This window comes from Acomys minous, assembly GCF_964271855.1.
Source record: "Acomys minous genome assembly, chromosome: 16".
Lineage (NCBI taxonomy): Eukaryota > Metazoa > Chordata > Mammalia > Rodentia > Muridae > Acomys > Acomys minous.
Genome location: NC_140498.1, coordinates 34,051,407 through 34,076,186, shown reverse-complemented (window position 1 = coordinate 34,076,186; position 24,780 = coordinate 34,051,407). Strand labels below are relative to the sequence as shown.

Here is a 24,780-nt window from a genome sequence, read left to right as displayed (position 1 = left end):
GAATTGATCTTTCAATGTCTTTTTTGATTTTTTGAGACAGGGTCTCTTTGTGTTAGCCTTGGCTGGCCTGGAGTTGCTTTGTAGACCAGGCTGGTCTCGAACTCACAGCAATCACCTGCCTCTGCCTCCTGTTTATTGGAATTAAAGGCGTACACCACTACACCCGCCCTATTTCTTTCTTTATATGAATGTTTCCCACATATCTGTGTACCAATGTCCATGGAGGTGGGAAGAGGGTACCAGATGCCCTGAGGCCAGAATCACAGTCCATTGTGAGCTGCCATGTAGGGCTGGAAATTGAACCCCAGAACTCTGGAAGAGCAGCCAGACAGCTGAGCCATCTCTGTAATCCCTAAGGTTATTTCGTGTACATGAGCTTGGCTGCCTCCGTGAATACCCATCCCAACAATGCTGAGGTGGAGGCAGGAAGACTAGCAATTCAGGGCTATCCTTGGCTACATGAAACCTCATCTCAAATGGATGAGCTGTGTGATCTGCCCTCCTGACTGTTCATGGCAGATTTCTGCACGGTGCACAGCAGCCCTCCTGTCTTACCTTACATTCTACTCTGGAGTTAGCTGTTTTCGTTATTACTTCATGAAAAACATACTAGCACCACACCTTTCTTCTGTAGCTTCTTTGACAGAATTAAGGGAGTTAGGGCCTGGTCTGTATTGGGCTTTGGCTGGTTTGAGGCTCTCGTGTTTCCTTTCTGTTTCTGTGTTCAGTGGAGTTCTGATGTCTAAGAATGTTTCCTGTGCATTTAAAGTGTGACTGTTTAGAATGAACCTTTTTACCGAGTGAAAACATTTCTAGCTGTTGGTTTTAAGTGTGAGAAGTGCAACACTTCCATTCACTCGCACTAAAGGCCACTATGGACTGTCTTAATGCCAATACCATTTTAAGGAAAAAATGAGGCCCAGGGAGAGGTCTTGCAGAGATGGGGAATAGCTGGTCTGTTGGTGGGGCCATGAGAACACAGACTGATCACCTACCCAAGTGTTATCTTACATGAGCATGGTTTGTGGTACCCTAAAATAACTACAGTATCAACACTAAAGATACCACACACTAACACAGATAATAAAACTGAAGTCTGAAACTCTGGTGGTTTGAATGAGAATTACCCCCACAGGCTCATGCTTGAATACTTCCAGTTGGCAGAACTGTTAGGGAAAGCTCAGGAGATGTGGACTTGTGGGAGGTGTGTCACTGTGGATGGGCTTTGAGGTTTCCAAAGACTTGTGCCCTTCCAGTATTCTCCTTCTCATCACCCCACTTCCCGTCTGCCTCTTGCCTCTGGGTCAAGATGTGAGCTCTTAGTGGGCAATGGCAGCATATGCACTTGGGAGGCAGAGGCAGGCAGCTCTCTCTTGAGCCAGCCTGGTCCACAGAGAGAGTTCCAGGACAGGAAAGGCTACATAAAAAAAAAAAATTTGCAAACCAAAAAAAAAAAAAGATGTGAGCTGTCTTCAGTCTGCTATCATAAATTCTAACCCTCTAGAACATAAGCCTCATTAAACTCTTTATAAGCTGATTTGATCATGGTGTCTTATCACTAATAGAATGTTCTTTTTCTATGATTCAATAAATTCTTTGACCCCTAAATGGTCAAATGGAGACAAGGTAAAATCATACAATGGGTTTTATAGTTAAATGAAAGCAGTTAAGGGTTTTCTGAAGGCAAACTGGCTGGAATTTTATTGGTTAAAAAAAAGTGAATTAGCGCTTATGCTGAACTCAGGGATAAATTCCTTTTCCTTCTAGACTCATCGGGGCTGGTTGTTTTCTTGTCCCCTAAACCAAGACCTGTTGTACTGCCAATGCCATCTTTTTCTTGTTGTTGTTAGTTTGTTTTATGTATATGAGGGCTTGGTTTTGATGCACACCAGAAGAGTGAGATCGATTCCATTACAGATGGTTGGGAGCCACCATGTGGGTGCTGGAAATTGAACTCAGGACCTCTTGAAGAGCAGCCAGTGCTCTCTAGCCCCCATGTCATCTTCTATTAAAGTTGAATTTGAGAATGAGCTTTGCATAGTTCCAAGTTTCAACCAAAGAAGAGTGGGAGTGGAGAGGACTTAATAAGTTGGGATTCGTCATCTAATTAAAATGACTGAAAACACATCCCTGCCAACTCTCCACCTCTGCTACCTGCAGGCTTCTACCACACCATTGTAGTTTAATGCCCATCAAACAAAACATATTTATGAAACTAAATTTTCTTTTAGAATTAATTCTGTTAGAGACAAAGAAACTCATTCATTTCACATAGGTAGTAGTGAAAATTCCTTTACTACTTTTGTGTCCACATGATTGTTTAAAAAGCAAATAGTACTAATTGCCACTTTGGTAAAATTACATCCTTTGGACGGGCTTTATTCCCAGTATATCAAACCCCTTGGCCATGACAGCAGCAGCTGCTTCACACAGGAGCATCCGCCACATGTTCACCTTTAAAACTTTCCCTGGGAAGAAAAAAAAAAAAAAAAGACATTAATGTCTCTCAGTTCCAAAGTCATTAAATAACTGGTTATTTTAAATTTTTTCTGAAAAGTAAGCAGCCCAACCTATAGAAAATTTTGGGCCCTAACTAGGATTACCTTCAACTACAAAGACAGATTTCAATGGTTTTCACATGAAATCTGCAAGTAGAATGCTCACAGTCTCCAGAGTCTACAGAGCCTTCCTAAGCCCCATGCAAAGAGACACATAGCACACTGGTGATGGACACCCACCCATGGGCCGTTCGGTTCTCAGGCTTGCCTTTGTTAACATAAGGACATCAATGACAGTGGGTGTTTCCATATCAACAACACTCAAGACACCTTGCTTGTACTGCAAATTTCCTAAGGTACTGCCCAAAGGTGGAGCAACAGACAGAATGGGCAGAATTCTGTTTCTGCTTTGACTAGCCCCATTTCAAACTGCCCATCAGAAACACCACAGCTTGCTGTAAAATGCCTTAGTTTCCATGCAGACACCCTGGTGGCAGCCCTTCCTCAGGATGGACAGTGGCGGAGACACTTACCAGTCTGTCGATCTTTCTCCACACAGTAACAGCTGTCATAGAACTCTGTGAAAGTAGTTGCTAGCTCGTAAATATAATCGCAGAGTGTGTGGAGAAATAAGTCATCTAAAATTTTCTGTAAAATCTCGGGGAATCGTAAAATGCACCGGCCTAGTTTCCATTCCTTCTCATGGTCCAAAACTATCTTGGTCTCTCGAGCAGCTTTCTGCAGCATCTCTTCGTCAATATTGGCCAGACGAGAAATAGACCTGAAATATTAGGTAAGTACACTTCGGTCATGCATACACTCTTTCCACACAGAAGCCACATAATCTAGTGTGACTCATCAGAAAACATCAGCAATTAAAACAGTCACAGTCAGTGTGGTAGAGCTGAACTTAACCCCTTGGGAAGCAGAGGATCATAAGTCAGAAGCTAGCTTGGGACACACATATTGTGTATATAGATGTACAGTATACATACTATATACACATATGTGTATGCATATATACATAATCAAGACCATGGTTCATAAAGCCAAACAATAAAAACACCATTTTGGAACAATCATCACTACCTGATTCTAGTGAAGGCGTATAGCAAGTAAGCAGCTGTGTTTCCTCTGTCATCCAGCATCTTGTCAAAGGAGAAGATGTAGTCATTGAGGCGATTGTGGGAAAGGTCAGCATATTTGATGCAGCCATACGCAACGGATGTCTGAGCTGCTTTCAACTCCTCTTCAGTTAAGACCTTTGGGAAAAGAATGCTTGAGAGCATAAGACCCAGGGCTTATGAGTAGGAAAGCGATTCTGTAGCAACTAAGGAGTTCCTGTCAATTAGCACTGGAAATGAGGCAAAATGACATGGCCACTGTACAAAGAAAATAATGAAGATAAATTTATTAGCTCTGATGTTGAGGACTATTTATAGTTGACTTCACTGATTTATATCTACCTTCATGCTATTTCAGGGGTGGGAGACGGAAACGGTGTAGTCCTTATGGACACGTGGGAGGACTGCTGCATGGCCCAGCCAGCTGGGGCTAAGAGTGAGGCCCTGTCTTAAAAAACAAGACGAAACCCCAAAGTACTTTCTGTTCTGATTACAATAGTCAACAGTGATCTACTGAGTAAACAGATAGTCAAGTTGGGAGAATGGAAATGCAGTAACACTACAGAGATCAAGCTAGAGCTGACCTGGAACCTTCCTTTCCAGGTGGACGGTCCCAGAAGGTATGATGTAGTCAGTCAGATGGGGCTGAATTGTCATCAACAGTCTTGTTTCCCTGTGGGTCTGCAAGCTCACTACTGACCCTGCCAGGTAAGCGGTGCTCACTGGGGCAATAGCAGCATGACTGTTTAGGCTCAAGGCTCGCTCACAAGAGGGACGCATGTTTGCTACTGTATGCCCAGGCAAAGCCATGGCTGGGGGAAGGCCCCAGGTCCTAAAGAAGCAGCGGCTGGCTGCTATTTTGCAAAATGGACATGCTGTGCCCATCAAGTTACCTTGTAAGTAGTGGTTTATAAGAATAATTAGTGTTGTTGGCTTTGGTCAGAAAAGCTTCTTTTGAAAGCCTGGCAGTTACTGCAAAGACTGACTAATGCTCAGCCCTAAACAGGACACTGGTATCGCCCTTTCTGAGGCTCAGGGAAGTGGTGGGAAGGCTCACCAGCGCCCCCTCCCCCAACTATAGTTGGGGAGTTGATAGTTCTGGGGAGGGAGGCACTCTCTGCAGTGGTACAGCCAAGGTTAACTTGCCCATGCTCCTATAAGTAACCCTAACTCACTGCTTCACCCTCCCACCACAAAAGATGAATCAAAATATTTTTAGACAAAGTTTTCTATTCACAGCCAGGCATGGTGGTGCACACCTGTAATCCCAGCACTCGGGAGCAGAGGCAGGTGGATCTCAGAGTTTGAGGCCAGCCTGGTTTACAAAGACAAAGACAAAGACAAAAACAAAAAGTTTCCTTTCCATGAAGTAGCAAACAATAATTTTGTTACTAAATTCAGTCACTTGGAGTTCTGACATGGAGGGGTGAGGCTGGAAACAGCAAAACTCTGGCCTATGTGAGGCCCTAGGGTCCAACTCTACTACTGGCAGCTAACGGACAAGAAACCTAGCTAGCAGTACAGGGACTGCCATACCCAACAATGTAGATTTTAAAGCTTTAGCCATCTCAATACATGACCCTGATTTTGGATTTACTGTGAGTCAGTTAAAGCATGTTTTTCTATCTTGTGACAATCTTTAAGATCGTGAGATAATACATTTTACCCACTAAGCAGATGACAGTGTAATGCTATGTTTGTCTATTGCTTTTCACATATTAAGTGATACAATGTAACTTCTAGAGCATTTTATTTTACAAGAAAATAACCTTAAATGATACCTATTTATAACCAATTGCCATATGTTTAAACAAGTAATTTAAAGCATCACAAAATTAAGGCCAGTCTGACCCGCATAGCAAGTCACAAAACAAAACAAAACAAAACAAAAAACCCAATTGTAAAGCAAGATAGCATACCAAACTATAGCATACACTCTTAACAAAAAATATTCTGTAAAAGTCAGATTTCCCTCCCCACCCCCAGCCAGGGTCTCAAACTCCTGATCCTCCGCCTCCACTACTACAGGCTGGATGGGACTGCAGGTATGTGCCAGGCAGTAGTGGGCCACACCCAGGGCTTCACTCATGCTAGACAAGCAATCTACTGAGTCACTTTCTAAGGAAGGAATAAAAATCATGTGGGAAGAAGGATTTAAAAGCCTGAGCATGCTAGAAAGGACCTGAACAAGCTGGCTAAGGCATGGCCAGGATGTGCCGCCCCATCCCATGTTCTGAGATCCTAAGATCTTAAGGAGGCAATAGCCGAAATGCTCAATACATTGATGTAGAACCTGAATCTAATTCTGCTTAAAGAAATGACCTTTTCTTTAAATATTGGTCTTTTTTGGGGGTGGGGGTGGGGAGCTTCTCTGTGTAGCTCTGGCTGTCCTATATCTTCCTCTGTGAACCAGGCTTTGAACTCAGAGAGCCACCTGTCTATTTCCCAAATGCTGAGATTAAAGACCTGTGCCACCACTGCCTGGCTAAATTCTAAAAATGTTTTGTTTTTGAGACAGGCTCATCCTCTGTAGCTCAGATTCCTAGGAGTTAGAATTCAGGTGAACACTGCATGCCCAGCTTGAGAAGTTCTTTAATAAAATCTAACTATACTGCAAACTACAGCTTTTCCTGTTTGTACTTAACTGCTACCTGAGAAGTCCCACGAGCTCGTCTTTTCAGCTACTCATTCCCTGTTATCTGTGCTACTTTTATTTTGTTCTAACTACTTAGGAACAAACTTGAAAGGTTTAGAAAGCAAAATATTTTAAAATCAACATCTTTTGATTACTTCTAACTCTGCCCAATAGATGGATATTGCTTCTCAATGGTCTATGATCAAATTTTGATCAAGTATCTTAAACCTTTTATGGCAAGCTTCTTTGGACTGAAGTTTTTTAAGAACTCTATGACTTTCATATTTCCAGTTGGGTTCCTAGAGATTCCGAAAGGTGGGCTTTCATCTTGTCCAGATAAAAGCCTAATGCAGTTGATGGTAGACATGTCTGGGAAGCACTGACAAGTAAGGTCAAAATCTTGCCTTTTTTTTGTTTGTTTGTTTTTGGTTTTTTGAGACAGTGTTTCTCTGTGTAGCCTTGGCTGTCCTAGACTCACTTTGTAGACCAGGTTGGCCTTGAACTCACAGCGATCCATCCGCCTCTGCCTCCCAAGTGCTGGGATTGAAGGCTTGTGCAACCATGCCGAGCCAAAATTTTGCTTGGGACAGGATGGCCTGGAACTCAGAGATCCACATGCCCCAGCCTCCCCGAGTGCTGGGATTACAGGTATTTGTCACCATGGACGGCTGTACTCCACATGTTTTAAGTAACATTTACATAAATGTTTTTGGTATCTTTAAAAGTCTTATCATAAAATGCAATGAAACTGAATTTCCTTGTTCATTGCTGAACTCTCATCAAAATTTGAGCCATGGCTTCTGTAAGTCTTTTGTCTTGAAGACTATGTTTCTGATAATTTCTCAATCAATGGAAAACGTGAAGACTTGGTAACTTCTTTAAACTCTCTATACTTAATAGCAATCTTCCCAAATTAAAAACCTATGAGACTGTGGTTCAGTTGGAAGAATGCTTGCCTAGCGTGCACAAGTCCCTGGGTTTTACCCCCAGCATTGTATAAACTGGGAAGTGGTGGCACATGACTATAATCTTAGTACCTAGAACCTTGAGGCAAGAGACTATTTCAATGTTAACTTTTGCTCGTTTCTTTGCATTGGTCTTGCTATATGTAAGCTAGGCTGGCCTGAATCAGTGCTCTTCTCATCTCAGTGTCCTGAGTAAATGCTGGGATTTGATGGCGTTAGATCACATTATAGATGGTGTGAGCCATATGGTTGCTGGGAATTGAACTCAGGACCTCTGGAAGAGCAGTCAGTGCTCTTAACCACTGAGTCATCTCTCCAGCCCCCAAGGGTCCCAGCTTTACAGTGACCTTAGCTACAGGTGTGGCTTTCCATCTGAGAATGACTATGTAACCGCCACTTTTCTGTTACACTTACATGAACAATCAAATACAATTCAGTTTATAAACTGGCTTTTCTTAAGAAAAACTACAGCTATGGATGATAGGTCATGCCTGTAGTACAAGGCCAGACTAGGTTACAGTGAGACCCTATGCTACCCTGCCACCCAAGCAAAACGCTGAAATGTATACCACATTCTAAATTTTTTCTTTTTTTGAGACAGGGTTTCTCTGTGTAGCCGTGGCTGGCCTAGACTCACAGGATATGCCTGCCTCCCAAGTGATGGGATTAAAGGCATGCACCACCACGCCCGGCCTGCATCCTAAATTCTTCTGTGCAGTTCCAATCCAAAGTCTACAACACAGGTGTAAGTTGGACAACCCGGTGACAAGCTAAAGGGGTAAGTAAGTATCATGGTAACCTGTGCTCCTTTACCTTCATAGCAACACTCAAGAGCTGCATACCTTCCCTGCACAGACACCGACAGAATTCACATTTTATAAGGGCCTAACCCTTAGCATGTTCCTGTCTCTAACCTGTATTTCCTTCAGGTAAGAACCTAATTGTCTGGAACCAAGAAAAAGACCTTTCCATATGACAGCTGCAGAAACATTTGGAAGATTTAAGTAGTTCAAGGTTAGCCTCATTTACACAGCGAGTTAACAAGAATACAAAGGTAAAAGAGACAGCAGTGAAGGAAACTGAGAGACACAGCATGTTTATGGATTCTGAAAATCAGTATTATTAAAAGACCATTGTAGGGGCTGGAGAGATGGCTCAGTGGTTAAGAGCACTGTCTGTTCTTCCAGAGGTCCTGAGTTCAATTCCTAGCAACCACATGGTGGCTTATAGCCATCTATATAGTGAGGTCTGGGACCCTCTTCTGGTGTGCAGACATACATGTATATGTAATAAGTAAATACATCTTTTAAAAAAAAAAGTCCATTGTAGCTGAAGTAGCATACACCTGTGAAGCCAACACCTGGAAGCCAACACCTGGGAAGTAAGCTCAACACTGACCCTGCTGCAAAAGCTCAACAAGTCCACACAACCCAGAACACTGCACGAGAGCAGGGGGACGAAGTGGAGAGATGAGTCTGAAAACTGAGTACTGGACCTTATTATTTTACACTTAGTAAAAATGGAAAGTTCCAGGGAGTAACTCTGTCAATACACTAGATACCTGAGAAAGCTAGAAGGGATCTTGAATGGTTTTTTGTTTACCATAAACCAACAACAGTGAGATGATGTTTAAACAATTTATACACAGCATAAAGACACTGTGTGGGACCCAGGCACGGGAACATCAGGAGCTGACGGCAAGCCTGGGATGACCAGGGAGTTTCAGACCTCCGTGGGCTACATATGATCCTATTCCACAACAAAAGGCATGTGGCTTTTGTACTTTCATAAAGCTCAATTTATGTGTATGTTAAAATTAAGTTAAAGTGGAGCCACAATGCCACATTAGCAAAGGGGAAGACTTAGAGCTTTTGGTAACATCCAGGAACACGGCTAATTAAAGTTGCCCACCCTACATGCACTGACTCCAAAATTTACCCTCTGGTGTCTGTGCCAATATGGTCTTGCCTTACCTTGTCTCTCTCTTTCTCCTTTAGCTTGTCCATGGACCGTTTCAGTCCTTCTTCCAGCAGGTCCACAAGGCGCACAGTTTCACCTGACCGTGTTTTAAACTTCTTCCTAAAATAAGTTTAAAGTTTCATAAATTCTGAATTAGATTTTTCAGTGTAAAAATCCTTGAAAATGAAGGTTTGAGGCATTTAGCCACATATGCAACACAGCCAAGGCAGCAGGGTCCTATTCTATCAGGGAAGTGTGACAAAGAAAGTCCCTTCTGATCTCTCTCATCTCAAAGCATCCTGGGCTTTTGTTTTTCCCAATGGGAACTCTATCCTTACAACACTTTAGTAGTGAAATAAAAATACACCTACAGGGTTGGAGAGATGGCTCAGCATCAAAGAAAACTTGCTGCTCTTTCAAAAGACCCTGGTCTAGTTCCCAGCACTCATGTTGAGCAGCTCTCTTAAACAGAAATATTTTGTGCCTTTGAGTTAATGAATACCAACTATAAACATCCCAATATATTTACCTTTGTGTTTCAAAGACTGAACAGACCAGACCAAATGGAAATGATTGGAAAACAGAAAAAGCACGGACATGATTAACTGTCACTCTGATAGGCTTCATACTTTGAAACAAAAATGAAATCCTACATTCAACTGGAATACCAACAACCTGCACCTTTTCAAGTCTGTAACTGTGAAGGTAAAGGCACTAAAGGCTCTGACTTCACTGCCAGGCATCTTCGGTGGTCGTGTAATCCCCTTTGTAACCTGATGTGCTGTGTGATAGCAGTCTAGCATTCTTTCAGTGCCATACACTGTCCTTAAGAGGCTACATTCTCTGGAGAGCTACACATGGGAAAGTGGCTTGGCTGAGTGCAGTGTAGTGGAGAACCTGCCCTAGGTCTGCCTAAGGAGAAGCCCCTGCTGGACCACGTGGGGGACCAGCTTCAGAGCGTCCACTTACTTGTCTTCGCCTAGCACCACACCAAATCCAACGTGGGCCACTCGAGTTACTTTTGGATCATACCAACCAATCATCTGAGCAGCAGCAAATATGGCCTGGAAATGCATAGCCTATAGGGTGGAAACAGAATGGTGCTTGTTAGTTTACTAGCTCTACAATACATTTTCTGCACACGGGTCTTAAAGAGGCCAGGCACGATGATAGATGCCTGTGATCTCAGGGCTTAAGAGCTGGGGAATCAGGTGTTGAGGCTCAGACTCAGCTCTGCAGCCAGCGTTGGGGCCAGCCTATGCTGTCTCCATGACAGTGTCCCAGTGTTTACTGGGCACTGGAGGCCATGAGGGTACCTTAGCCTGCCATATGCAAGACACAGGATCTGATCCTTACCAAAGCAAACAAACCAAAACAAATGGCTACACGAGACCTTATTTCACAACAAAGAAAGTCACATGGCTTTGGTATTTCCATAAAGCATAGTTTTTCTATGCATTTATATATGTCACAATTAATTTAAATAAAATCACATGCAAGGCGGGCGTGGTGGCGCATGCCTTTAATCCCAGCACTCGGGAGGCAGAGGCAGGCAGATCGCTGTGAGTTCGAGGCCAGCCTGGTCTACAAAGTGAGTTCAGGACAGCCTAGGCTACACAGAGAAACCCTGTCTCGAAAAACAAACAAAAAAATCACATGCAATCAGGCTCTAGACAAATCTACAAACTTACTTGTCCATTGTCCACCACATAAATAATCTTATCTGCTTTTTCTTCAAACAGTCTCTGTTTGATAGCAGCCAGGTCAGACGTGTCATAAGTATAGCCCCCATCTGATTTCACTATGGTTAATGGTATGGAACACCCAGGTACGAACACAATTTTTCTGCCGTCATCTACTTGGACAAATCCTGGCAATAAAACAACAAAAACCTTGACTAACAATTCTAAAAGAGCCCTCCTGGAAGCAGAATCCTAGTCTGTTCTTTGGCCACTCTATGACTTTTTTTGGGGGGGGGCGGGGCGGGATGTGTTGATACAGAGTTTCTCTGTGTGTAGTTTTGGCTGTCCTTGAACATACTCCATAGACTAGGCTGGTGTTGAACTCAGAGATTCGCTGCCTCTGTCTCTCGAGTGCTGGGATTAAAGGTGTTCACTACCACTGCCTGGCTAGGGTCCCCCTGCCCTTTTTTACTTTTTAAGTTAAGCTTTACATATATTTTTGTGTGAGAGAGAAAGAATGTGAGCAGATCATGCACTACACTGGAGTCCAGAGGATACCTTCTGGGAACTAGCTGCTGCTCTTTTTCCTACCCCGTGGGTCCCAGGGACCTAACTCAGGTCACCAAGCTTGGCAGCAAGTACGGCTACCTGCAAAGCTGTCTCACCAGCCCTAGGCATTTTAAAAGACGATAATTAAGGACATCATGGTACTCCCCACATGATCTACTAGAAATCTTGGAAAGCCACACCAGGACTGACTTCCTGGCATAGGTCAAATATAAAGGCCAGATTACACTTACACAACATCTGGCCAAACTCATACAACATCCTCTCAGCAGACAAAATATGAACATATGTACTTTGCTTTCTGGGTAGAACCACAGTTTTCCCCTGGAAGGAAAATAAGGCCTTTCAAATGCTTAAACATATTATGGTGTAGTCTCTGGAATAAGGAATGGATTAAATAAAACTCTGCAGCCGGGTAGTAGTGGCATGCGCCTTTAATCCCAGCACTTAGGAGGCAGAAGCAAGCAAATCTTTGTACTTTGAGGCCAGCCTGGTCTACACAGAGAAACCCTGTTTGAAAAAAACAAAAAAAAAACACACAACTCCAAAAAATTTCAGGCCGGGTGTGGAATCCCAGCACTTGGTAAAGGCAGGCAGATCTATGAGTTCAAGGCCAGTCTGGTTTACAAAGTGAATCCAAGAGAACGTGCTGTTACACAGAGAAACCCTGTCTTGAAAAACGAAAACCCAAAATGAATGAGTGAAGAACGAATGAACTATACCCAGGTATGGTAGTGTAATGCCTGTACTCCCAGTATTTTGTAGGCAGAAAGGGGAGGAGTGCCACAAACTTGGGGACACTAGTCTGTACAAGTTACAGGCTAGCCAGCGTTATACAGAGCAAGAAAAAAGTACATAGGAAAAGGAGGGAACCTATAACTTCATTGGACACACTCTGAGAAGGAAAGCCTATGATTAAAAAATTAAGCTGGACATACTTCAAACACTTACTTCATTGATAGACCCTATATTTGAATGAACAAATGAACAAGTTAAAATGAATCCCATTGGGACATTTGAATTGTCTATTGGATGGCACTAAGACATTATTGCTGGCTGGGTGGTGGTGGCGCACGCCTTTAATCCCAGCACTTGGGAGGCAGAGGCAGGTGGATCGCTGTGAGTTCGAAGCCAGCCTGGTTTATAAAGCGAGTCCAGGACAGGCAAGGCTACACAGGGAAACCCTGTCTTGAAAAACCAAACCAAACCATACCCAAAAGACATTATTGCTGACAACACATCAGCCTTGCATGTACAACATACATGTCATTGGGGGGCTGGGGGAGGGGAGATTTGTCATCCCAGCATGGGGAAGGCAGGGCAATTCCTAAGTGTTCAAGGTCATCTTGGTCTACATATTTAATGCCAGGCCAACCAGGGCTATAAGCCAAGACCCTGTCTCTATCACACTCTCACAGACATATACAGATAGAGGCAGAGACCGACAGACACACAGAGAAATTAAGGAATTACTTCCTGGGTGGAATAATGATTCTACAGTTTTAACACAGGCCTAAGAGCATGTTCTTTCAGGGGCAGAGTGGTAGCTGAAATTATGGAGAGTGTATGGATAGAATAAGGTATAGTTCATATTTACTATAAGTTTGGAAGTTGTGTGATGAGTTTGTGGTCTTTACAGTTAGTATACATTCCATTCTATTTTTGCAATAATAAAACAAGTTAAAAGAGCCTAACACCTACCTTTATCTTCAAATTCCTTTACAACATCGTTCATCCTATCTTGATAGAAGGACTCTCCTCTCTCTATTAAAGTGACGTCCAATGCATCATAGATTTTACCAAACTCTAGAAATGACCAACAAACACAGTAAATGAATGAACACTTAAGCAAAAGGGGGAAAACCACAACATACAGAAAACTCCTTATCTGAAACACAAAAAGAAATTAGTTACATTGATATGCACAATACAGAACAGTGTGTGTGAATGTACTGTTAATCCCAGCACTCAGGAGGCAGAAGCAGGCTGATCTGAGTTCGAGCTCAGTCTGGTTTACAAAGTGTGTTCACTAGGGCTCAGCAAAGAGATCCTGTCTCAAAAAAAGCCCTTCTTAATTGATGATCAAAAACATTTACTGTTTTTAGTTTGGTACCCTGGACTTGTTTCTCACTTAACAGAGACACAGTATTTCCTAACTGCAACAATTTAATACTTTAAAACCTAGGTTGCAGAGCAATCAGTCATCTTTGAAAAAGACCTATTGGCTACTTTCACTCATTTTCCAGTCAAAGTGACCTTTAAATTAATTTTGTAAACCAAACACGGTAGCAAATGCCTGTAATCTCAGCACATGGGAGGCAGATGCATTATGAGTTTAGAGCCAGCCTGGAACACACAGCCCTGGTCTCAAAACAAAACAAACAAAAGGGCAAGCAAACAAAACCCAAAGTGGCTGGTGAAATGGCTCAGCAGGTAACAGTGCCACCAAAGACATGATCTTGATTCTAGGATCTTACATGGCTATGCAAGAACCTGATGTATGGGTTGGAGCAATTGATAGCACATTCTTGACCTAAGGTCAGTTCCCACCACTGTGTCAATAGGTTTATAATGGCCTGTACCTCCAGTTCCAAGGGACCCAACACCCTTCTCTGGTCACTACAGCCACCAACCAACACTAATGCATGTATAGTTTAAAATAAACACATGTATAGTTTAAAATAAATCTTATGCTGGTCATGGTGGAACGTGCTTTTAGTCTCAGCACTCTGGAGGCAGAAGCAGAGGCAGGTGGATCTCTGTGAGTTCGAGGTTAGCCCAGTCTACACAGTAAATTCTTGTATGTGGCAGCGTGCATCTGTATGCTAAAACATATATGTACATATATATATACATATATATGTACACCAGCATGCTACAGTGAGATGGGAGAGCTGTGAGCTGAACAGCCTAGAGCACAACATGAAGCATGGCAGAAACAATAGAGAGCCTGCCTGAAACAAGGTACAAGGAGAACAGACCTCCCCAGTTGCCTTTGTCCTCTGACCTCCATGTGGGCTAGGCGTGGCATGCACATGCCTGCATTCACACTATTAATTTAGAAAAGTATATGGGAGGTTTAAGGAAACAGGCAAAAAGAAACAAAAACACACAAACTGCCCAATTATAAAAACCCAGTAACAATCCTAAATAAAAACTCAAGCTGGGGGCTGGGGAGATGGTTCAGAGGCTAAGAGCATTGGCTGCTCTTCCATAGGTGCCAGTTCAATTCCCAGCAACCACATGGTGGCTCACAACCATCTATATTGTCACCTGATGCCCTCTTAAGGGGTGCAGGTATATATGCAGATAGAGCACCCACATATATAAACTCTATAAATAAGTCTTAAAAATACAAACCAAACAAAATCCTCAAGCTAGCTGAATGGCACCTAGAGACTCACCCTCACGCGAGACGTCACAGATGAGCTTCCAAGCTTTCATGATATCTGGGTTTTTGCTCTGCAGCAAAACCACACACTGATAGGCTCGCTTCTTAAATTCCTCTTCAGCATCAAACCTCTTCTTAGACTCCTGTTTTGAAAAATTTGTAAACTCTTATCCTGCAGTTTTAGATGAAGAATGTACTCGTTTCTGTATATATACGCAAGCCATAAGAAGTAGACAAGGAGAATACCACAAGGGCTCTACATCGAGGCCAAGAATACTGTTCAAGTTATCAAAAACAAAACAAACAAACAAAACAGAGTAGCTGGGCTTGGGGTTGGTGAATACTTTTAATTCCAGCACTAAGGAGGCAGAGGCAGGTGGATCTCTGTGAGTTGAAGGCCAGCCTGGTCTACAAGTGAGTTTAGAACAGCCAGGGCTACCAGAGAGACCCTGTTTCGAAAAACCAAAAGCAAAAAATACCAACCAACCAAACAAACAAAAAACCAAAACCAAAAAAACCAAAACCAAAACCAAAAAAACCAAAACCAAAAATAAAAAACAAAACTAAAAACCCAAAAACAGAAATTGGTACAGATCAACATGACAAACAGACCAGCTATTTAAAGAATTAATTTATTTGATTAAAAATTTCTGTTCTTCTGGTTTTTCAAGACAGGGTCTCACTACGTAGCTCTGGCTATCCTGGAACTCATTCTGAAGATCAGGCTGGCCCTTGAACTCTGAGATCCACCACCTCTGCTTCCCAAGTGCTAGGATTAAAGGCTTGTGACATCACCAACTGGCTTGAAATGATTTTTTCTTAAAAAATACAAAACTTGCTGGGTGGTAGTGGTGTACGTCTTTAAAGGTAGAGGCAGGCCGATTCCTGTGAGTTCGAGGCCAGCCTGGTCTGCAAAGTGAGTCCAGGACAGCCAAGGATACACAGAGACTCTGTCTTGAAAAAACAAAATAAAACAAAAAACAAAACGACAACAAAATAAAACCAAACCAAACAAAAACCCCTAAACTCAGGTGAGCATGGTGGCTCCTGTAACTCAAATGCACTGGAAGAAGTCAGAATGCCAAGGTCACAGGTCAGCCTGGTCTACACACCCAAATCGAGATCAAACCCATAAAAACCTTTGGTGGTTTATTTTTACTTTGGTAGTGCATGCTTTCTCCTTATAGGGTATGCTTCCTGGTCTTTCTTTGCAAACACATCTTTCAAGAACAACTGGGGCAGGTAAGATGGTTTAGTTGGTGAAGGAGCTTGCTACCAAGCTAAAGTATATGAGTTCACTTCCCTCGAACTCACAGCAATCCACCTGCCTCTGCCTCCCAAGCTGGGATTAAAGGTGTGTGCTACCACGCCCAGCCTCACAAATGTTTTAATTTATTGTTATTTGGCTGGTTTTTAAATTTTTACTACAAAACACTAAAACCAAATATTTGCTTTTTAATTGAATAATCTAATTCTTGGTTTATTTATCATAAGAAAAACAACTTTGATAACACAAGGTTGTATATACAATGCTACTTTCTGGAAAAGAGCCACAGAAATTTTATAGTAGATGAATAAAAACTGTGGTACACCAATTCAGCAGAACTTCCTTAAAAGTAACCATACAACCCAGTCTCAAAAAACCAAAAAACATCGGGAGGCAGAGGCAGAGGCAGAAGCAGAGGCAGAGGCAGGCGATTGCTGTGAGTTTGAGGCCAGCCTGGTCTACAAAGTGAGTCTAGGACAGCCAAGGCTACACAGAGAAACAAACAACAAAATTAAAAAGTAGCCATACAATATGGGCATGGTGGCACAAACCTGTAATCCCAGCAGTTGAGAGGCAGAGGCAGGCAGATCTCTGCAAGTTCGAGGCCAGCCTGGTCTACAAAGCAAGCCCAGGACAGCCAAGGCTACACAGAGAAACTTTGTCTCAAAACACAAAACTGTTAAAAAAAAAAAAAGTAACTATACAACGAAATAATAAAATGTTAACTGTGAACAACGCAAAATGTCTGTTCATTTGTTTGTCCTTTAAGACAGGGCTGGACTCAAACTCACTAAGACAGCCGACTTTGAACTCCTGATCCTCCTGGCCCCAGCGCCTGAGTGTTGGGATACATTTGTCTCTATACCCAGAGGTATGCTTGTCTTTTAAAAACTGCTCTGGTGAGATGGCACAGTGGGTCAAAGTTCAATCCCCAGGACTCACACACAGGGTGAAGACTGATTCTTACAAGTTGTGCTTGGACCACTACTCACATGCCATGACACATGCTCTAACATATACACATAATAAATGTCAAAATATTTAAAATATCAATTTAAAAAACCAAATCCTCACCACTTGTTTTTGACCAGGTGTGGTGGCTCATGTATAAACCCAGATCTCAGAGGGTGAGGCAGGAGAATTGTCACGAGTTGAAGGACAGTCTGGGAGACACTGAGTTCTAGGTCGATTCAGGCTACAGAGACCCCATTTCAGAAGAACCCAAGCAAAACAATACAAAACCAAACTGCTCTTACCTACTTACACTACAGTATACAGCAGGTGATGTGGGAGAATTCAGTTTTAGTCTATACCCATAAACAAAGCGAAGGGGTAGAGGACAGCAAAGCAACAGACCCCAGGGTGGCTGTTTCCAAGCACACAAAACAAGTAGATTGGATCTAGGACTAAGAAAGAATTAAGCTTTTTCCCCTCTCTCTTTTGGTTTTTCGAGACAGGGTCTCTCTGTGTAGACTTAGCTGTCTTGGAACTTGCTCTATAGACCAGGCTGGCTTCAAACTAAGAGTCCAACCTACCTGTTTCCTGACTGCCAGGATTAAAGGAATGTGCTACCATGGGTGGAATTCAGTTTTTTAAGCAAGTGAACTTGTGAATCAACTTTTATTTTATTTTCACTCAAAGCAATGTAGCATTTTCAAGCTACATTTCAAGCAGTTTTTCGAGACAGGGTTTCTCTGTGTAGCCTTGGCTGTCCTAGACTCACTTTGTAGACTAGGCTGGCCTCGAATTTATAGTGACCCACCTGCTTCTGCCTCTTGAGTGCTGGGATTAAAGGCATGTGCCACCATGCTCAGCTTAAAGGCTGTATTTTAAATTATGTACATGTATGCTCCCTTCTGTGGGTCATGCACCTGAGTGCAGTTTCCTTGGAGGCAAGAAGAGGGCACCAGATCCTTACAGCTAATTAGAAGCAATTCTGAGCCACTTGTGGTGCAGGGAACAGATCTCAGGTCCTTTGAAACAGCAATATGTACTCTAAACCACCAAATCACCTCTCTAGCCCCATTTGTTAAATAATTCACAATTTTATCAGCTTTCACTTTATTCTGTTTCAGTACACAGTAACTTCAAATATGGTTTTGAACTTCCTTTGGGAAATGGGTGGCAGACAAACAATAATACAACAATGGTGCCAAACCTTATAAAAGGCCTGAAGATCCCCAATCGGAGGTGAAACTGTCAGATAATCTGGAAATTTATCTTGCAGGTGAGCGATGAGCATGCCAAACTGGGTCCCCCAATCTCCTACATGGTTTAACCTAACACAATCAGAGAACAGGAAGTAAAATTGTTAAGATTACGTGAAAGGTATACTCCATTAGAAGCCAACCTACCATCTTAGTAAAAGTTGTTTATGTAGCAGATTGCTCCCTGCCAGGGCTCTTACATTCATTCAGTTCTGTTCAACTAATAGCAGCCTGATATGGCAAGAACTTAAGACGTACTAAATTAGTAAATTTTTTTTGAATGAGTAAAATTTCACTGGGCTGTAAAATGTGTGTTATAATATAGCTAACTAAGAATATTATGGCTGAGCCAATGTTAGTCATTGCCACCAAGCCTGAAGACATGAGTTCGAACCCTGGAAGGAAACAACCAACTCCTGTAAGGTATTCTCTGACCCTTATAAGCATCATTCCCTAATAAAAAATATATGTAATAAAAGAAAGGAGGAAGAAGATGTAGCTTTCAATCAGTTACTGTAGGGGATGCAAGATAAAGGGCTCCAAATGCCAATGAGTACCATCCTCCCTTCTCTGCCTTTACCTAATGCTAAACTATCGACCTTCTCAGAAGAGGACAGCTTGCTTATCACTTTGCTTCCTTTACTCGCCTTGCTCCTTCACTCCTGCCAGAGCAATCTTGTGGATCACAATGCTCCACTAGTCAGAATAAAATCCCAATTTCATACTGTAGCCGACAAAGCCCAATACATCCGTCTCTTGCTTGGGCCTTTCTGACTACCAGAAGGTAGGTTCTTGTTAAATATGAGGCACTCAGGAGGTGGAGGCTGGTTAAATGGCCCAGGAGTTGAGGATCCAGGTTTGGCTCCTAGAACGGCATTTCACAATTGCCCCTAACTACAGCTCCAGGTAGATACAACGCCCTTTGTATTGTCTGGCCTTTATGGGCACTGCATGCACACGGTGCACAGAAACAGCACACAGGGACATTTAATGTAAATAAACCTTCTTTCTTGTTAGTTTTGTTATTTCAAGACAAAGTCTCATGAGGTAGCTCTGGGTATCCTTGCACTCACTATATAATCTAGGCTAGCCTCAAACTCCAGAGATCTGCTTCTCTCTTAAAAAAACCAAAACAGAACAAAACAACAACAATCCAGCATCTGTGGAATGAACAGAGATGTATCTTTGATTTCATGGAAGTCTACAAAAAGGATGCAAAAGAAGTTGAAATGTTTTATAAGGTTTATTCTTTTTTTTTTTTTTTAGGTTTTTCCAGACAGGGTTTCTCTGTGTAGCCTTGGCTGTCCTAGACTAACTTTGTAGACCAGGCTGGTCTCGAACTCACAGCGATCCACCACCGCCCAGCCTAAGGTTTATTCTTATTTATGTGTTTAGGTATATGATTGTGGATTTGTGCACATGCACACAGAACCCGTGGAGACCAGCAAAGAACATTGGATCCCTTGGAGCAGGAGTTACAGGCAGTAGGAGTTACAGTTACAGACCACGTGGGTCTTAGGAACTGGGGTCCTCAAGAAGAGCAGTGGGTGCTTTAATCCCACAGCCAGCTTCCCAGGCCCTAGGTATTTTTAAGGAATACTGGGTAAGTGACCACAAAACAGAAGTAAGCTTTTGAGCCAGAATGTTAAAAATACTTCAAAAGTAAGATGTCACTTTGTATAGCAATGTCCAAACAAAAGCAAGAGAACATACCTTAGCACATCATATCCTGCAAATTCAAAGAGGCGGCACAAACTTTCTCCTATGATAGTTGACCGGAGGTGGCCAACATGCATCTCTTTAGCTATGTTGGGAGAAGAAAAATCAACTATAACCTAAAACAGAAAAAGATTTTTAAAAGGAGCCATATATATATTTTATCATGCCAACACTTGATAAGTGTATTAGTGTAGATTGCAATTTATGCATTCTAGATTTTCTTGTGGCTCTAACTGGATACCAACTGATAAAGAATCACATTAATGTATAGAAATTACTATTTAAGTATACTATTCAGCAATACTTGCATTAAGTATCAGTTATGAACCATAAATGCCTATGGAATAAAATTAAAAAATTGTAAAACCACCAGAAATGTACTTTCCAGTTACACTCATGATCACAGTATAAAGTGAGGGCCACTCCCAGTGATAGCATTTTCCATGCAGGTTAAAATCCAAAGTATTAGTACAGAATTATACACATACCTTTGTATTCTCTCCAAGAGCAGGGAGTTGAGCCCCATTTACTAGGAGATTGGTCAACTGTTCTGACACAAAATCCTTTCTCAAGTGCACGTTAATGAAACCTAAAAGAGGGCAGTAAAAGGTGCTCAGCCTCCCATTTTGGATGACTGGTTACTCTGAAGGATTTTCTCTATTTCATTTATGCTGGCTCCAGGAAGTGTCTTATAGCCATGGCAAAACTCTTGAGGATTCTAACAACAATCGAGATGGTAACTCAATCCCTTCTGAAAACACCCACTGAAGCATCTATTTCAAATGGTCACCCCGCCCTGAAAACCTGTTGCTTACTCCAGCCCATGACTTCCACAGAAGGCCCTTCTGCTGCAGGACTAGCCATTACCCAGCCCCTTTCTGATCAAAGTCTGAATCAGTGGAAGGCAAAGTAACCCATCCAAGGATAGGCTGTCAAAATGGTAGCTCTTATAATCCAGGTCACTAGGGAGATGGTCTTGGCTTGAACCTGGGGTCTTCCCCATGCTAAGGCAAGTCCTAACAATGAGCAACACTCCCATCCTTCATTTCAAAATTGAGACAGATGCTCATTAAATGCCTGAGCTGTCTATACATGACATGCTGCCTCCTGAGTAGAGGGGCTCACAGGAGTGTGCCACCATGCATGGCGGCTTTTTTTTTTTAAATTAATTTTGGTGGCCATGCGAGGATAATGCTCAAAGATCTTATAATGTTAAGAAATATCTTTATCACTGAGTTTTACACCCAGACCCAGATTTAACTTTTAACTTTTTTTTTGTTTTTTTTTTTTGAGACAGGGTTTTTCTGTGTAGCCTTGACTGTCCTGGACTCACTTTGTAGACCAGGCTGGCCTCTAACTCACAGTGATCTGCCTGTCTCTGCCTCCCTGAGTGCTGGGATTAAGGGATTAAAGGTGTGCAGCACCATGCCCGGCTAATTTTAACCCTTTTTAAATCTCAAAAAGTAGCCAGGTGGTGGAGGCACATGCCTTTAATCCCAGCACTTGGGAGGCAGAGGCAGGCAGATCTCAAGTTCAAGGCAGTCTGATCTACAGAGTGAATTCCAGGACAGCAAGGGCTGCACAGATAAACCCTGTCTCAAAAACCAAGGCAAAAAAAAAATCTCAAAAAAACATTTATCATCATGCAACATAATTACTAAGATAGATAGCATATCCTACCAGGACCGGCAATTTCAACTTTGTCAATATATTCATTGTTCGGCAGGTGTTTAGTAATGTTTTCAGCGATTTCTCTAGGATTAACTTTCTGATCCTTTGCTTTGAGCATCTACAACACAATGTGAAAGAATTCATTAGCACCAAGTATCAAGTTCAGAGAGAATGTGTTACTGACAAAGCATGAGCTAATTTAGAAAACTCTCATGAAGAAGCAAAAGCCCCCATCTGTGAATGGATAAACCAAAGCATCATTAGTGCCAAGAGGCACCAGAAGATGGCAAAGCCACACATCTGTATTAAAATCAGCTCCCCCGCCCCCACCTCTTAAAGGACAGAACAAAGCCTACAGCTGCAAAGCCCAAGCCAGCACATTCATATTCTTAATTCCAAGTCAGGAAAGTGTCTGCTACTCATAAGCTGCTCTTAGGCTCTTGGGGGATGTAGCTGAGTGGTTGTGACTACCTAGGATGATAGAACCAAAAATCAAAAGCCACCAGGCATGGTGGCGCACGCCTTTAATCCCAGCACTCAGGAGGTCGAGTCAGGTGGATCGCTGTGCATTCAAGGCCAGCCTGATCTACAAAGTGAGTCCAGGACAGCCAGACACAGAGAAACCTTGTCTCAAAAAAAGCAAACAACAATAGAAAGCTCACATGAACTTTAGAGAAAAAAGTCTGCTCAAAAGCAAACCTTTCCTAATCAACACAGAGAGTAGGAAACAGTTACAGGCCATGTAGTCAGATAATGTAGCTATTCCAAGTAAGGAACTCCTCAGCTCAAAACCAAAATGTAGCTCTGAGAGTGTCACATGCCACCAATCCCAGTACTGGGGGCTGAGGAAGGCACCTGGTCACATAGCAACTGTGTCTTAAGAAACCAAAACAGAAAAGGGAAAAGGTGATGCAGGCCTTTAATCCCAGCACCCAGGAGGCAGAGGCAGGCAGATCTCTTGAGTTTGAGCCCAGCCTGGTCTACAGAGTGAGTTCCAGGACAGCCAGGGCTTCACAGGGAAACCCTGTGTCACAGACAGACAAAGAGCACACGAATGCCCTTTATTTGTGGCCACTCTCCTGCTCCGCCCTTGGAGAGCCACAGCATCTGTCACCATGCATGCCTGGCAATAATTTGTTAACCTTTAATTTCACTTTCCAAATGTCATTAAGCATATATACCAACACAGCAGGAAGAAGCAAGATAAAACAATACAAACACTGCTATCACTTGAGCTACACTCCAGCCCCATGTGGAAACTGCCCCTCCCATTTTATTTTCCCCCTTTCTTAAAGATACAAGATTTTGCTGTTATGCATGTTCATAGGAGTGATAACAATATGTAAGAGAATCAAGTGAACCAGGGCCAGCTGTAAGAAATGATACATCACCTGAGAAATGCCCATGGCACTATTACATTGGTAGTCTCCAAACTTGGGCTGCTGACTAGGTGTAACGACCAGAGGAGGGTTGTCCAAGTCTGGATATGCAGCCTTAATGGCACAGCCAAATACTTCCTGCAGGCGGCTGTTGATGTTAATCATATTTTTAGTTGGTCTTCTCTTTTCTGCCTGAAGACTCTGCAGGAAAAACACAGCAGTGTCTCAGTGATGCAGCAGAACATCACACACACCTTCTGCATACAGAGAACAGAGGCAGGATGGAAATACTCAGACGCCCCACAGGACTAAGACATTCCCGGGGCACGCCCAGTCCAGTGATCCTGAATTTGCCTTATCAGAACAGACACCGTAAAAAGTGGTGACTGAACAGAAAAGAGAAGTGAGGCCTAACATCCTGGAGGCGGAGGCAGGCAGATCTCTGTAAGTTCAAGGCCAGCCTGGTCTACATAGTGAGTTCTAGGACAGCCAGGGCTATACAGGGAAACTCTCATCTGTTTGTGTCTTTGTTTTTAGAAGAAAACAGAAGTGAGCCCTAAGCTGCTTTACACCAAGCACTGGCAGTGAAAAGTCAACGGACAGAACAACTGCGGAGTCTCTCCAGAACCAACCCTTCCAGGGCAGGAGAAAGGGACCCAGAGCAACAGCGCTGTACCAGAAACACAGGCTTTCCCTCACTGTAAATAACCCCTGGGCCGACCCCCACTTATTATTTCTCAACAGCTTTTAAATGGAACATATTCATTTAAGACAGGATATAATTACTCTTATTATCACTCATTACAGCTCACAAAACTGTGTCTCTACCATCGGACTGCTGAATGTAGAAGTGTTTCACTCACGGTACTCTCCGATACACCCAGCATCACACCTGCCGTGTAAGATGTTATCAAAACAGACGAGGCAGCAGTACAGAAAGTGATCTAGGCCAACAAGGGTTGCACAGTGAGACCTCATCTCAAAAAAGGAGGAAAAGGACGGGATGTGGCTTGTCAGCACGGCGCGGGCCTAGCAGAGGTCCTGGAGCCAACCCCAGAGCCCTCCTGACAGGACAGGTAAACAGATGCTTTCCATGGAGCACCACGAAAACACTTCCTGTGTATTAAGATGTGGTCATTAAGCAGGGGCTCTGCCATAGAGCCACCCCAGCCCAACTAATCACTATCTTACATTAATTAAAAAAAAAAAAAAGAAGCCGGGCATGGTGGCACACACCTGTAATCCCAGCACTCGGGAGGCAGAGGCAGGTGAACTGCTCTGAGTTCCAAAACCTGTCTTAAAAAAAAAAAAAAAAAAAAAAAAAAAAAAATCAAAGCCAGGCCCAAGAGCTCACATGTAAAATCCTCGAAGTCAGGAGGCTGAGACAGGAGGAACAATCATACTGGGCTATATAACCTGTCTCAAAATGACAACAAAACTCCCAAAAGACCAACAGTGCACAACGTTAACAGCAACAGCCATCCTTACTTTTGTGTGAGTCAGCGACTAATTCTGAACCAGGTGCACAGGAATGTAGGGCTCAAGTCCTAGCCTCCTCATCACTGTCTGTTACAAAATGAAAGATTTATACACTGTCTTCCTGACTCAGACTATCAAGGTATATTCTTTGTTTTGGTTTTTCTGAGAAAGGGTCTTTTTGTGTAGATTGCGCTGTCTTTGAACTCAGAGAATAGCCTGCCTCTGCCTCCTGGGTGC

The 24,780-nt window shown here is 42.8% G+C and overlaps 1 protein-coding gene across 1 annotated transcript in view; it reads right to left on the bottom strand.

The window, feature by feature from the left end:
* Positions 1–2,276: 2,276 nt before the first annotated feature.
* The window catches only part of RARS1 (arginyl-tRNA synthetase 1), a 25,505-nt gene continuing 3,001 nt past the window's right edge, over positions 2,277–24,780 (bottom strand). Inside the window, exons 3-15 of the mRNA XM_084761213.1 lie at positions 23,077–23,265; positions 21,695–21,803; positions 20,503–20,603; positions 20,009–20,130; positions 18,247–18,367; positions 14,835–14,964; positions 13,132–13,236; positions 10,873–11,051; positions 10,151–10,260; positions 9,196–9,301; positions 3,588–3,760; positions 3,032–3,279; positions 2,277–2,468 (exon numbers count right to left, since the gene is read on the bottom strand). Coding sequence (XP_084617339.1) covers positions 2,359–2,468; positions 3,032–3,279; positions 3,588–3,760; positions 9,196–9,301; positions 10,151–10,260; positions 10,873–11,051; positions 13,132–13,236; positions 14,835–14,964; positions 18,247–18,367; positions 20,009–20,130; positions 20,503–20,603; positions 21,695–21,803; positions 23,077–23,265 — 1,803 coding nt within the window. The 3' untranslated portion in view covers positions 2,277–2,358. The remainder of the gene's footprint in view (positions 2,469–3,031; positions 3,280–3,587; positions 3,761–9,195; positions 9,302–10,150; positions 10,261–10,872; positions 11,052–13,131; positions 13,237–14,834; positions 14,965–18,246; positions 18,368–20,008; positions 20,131–20,502; positions 20,604–21,694; positions 21,804–23,076; positions 23,266–24,780) is intronic.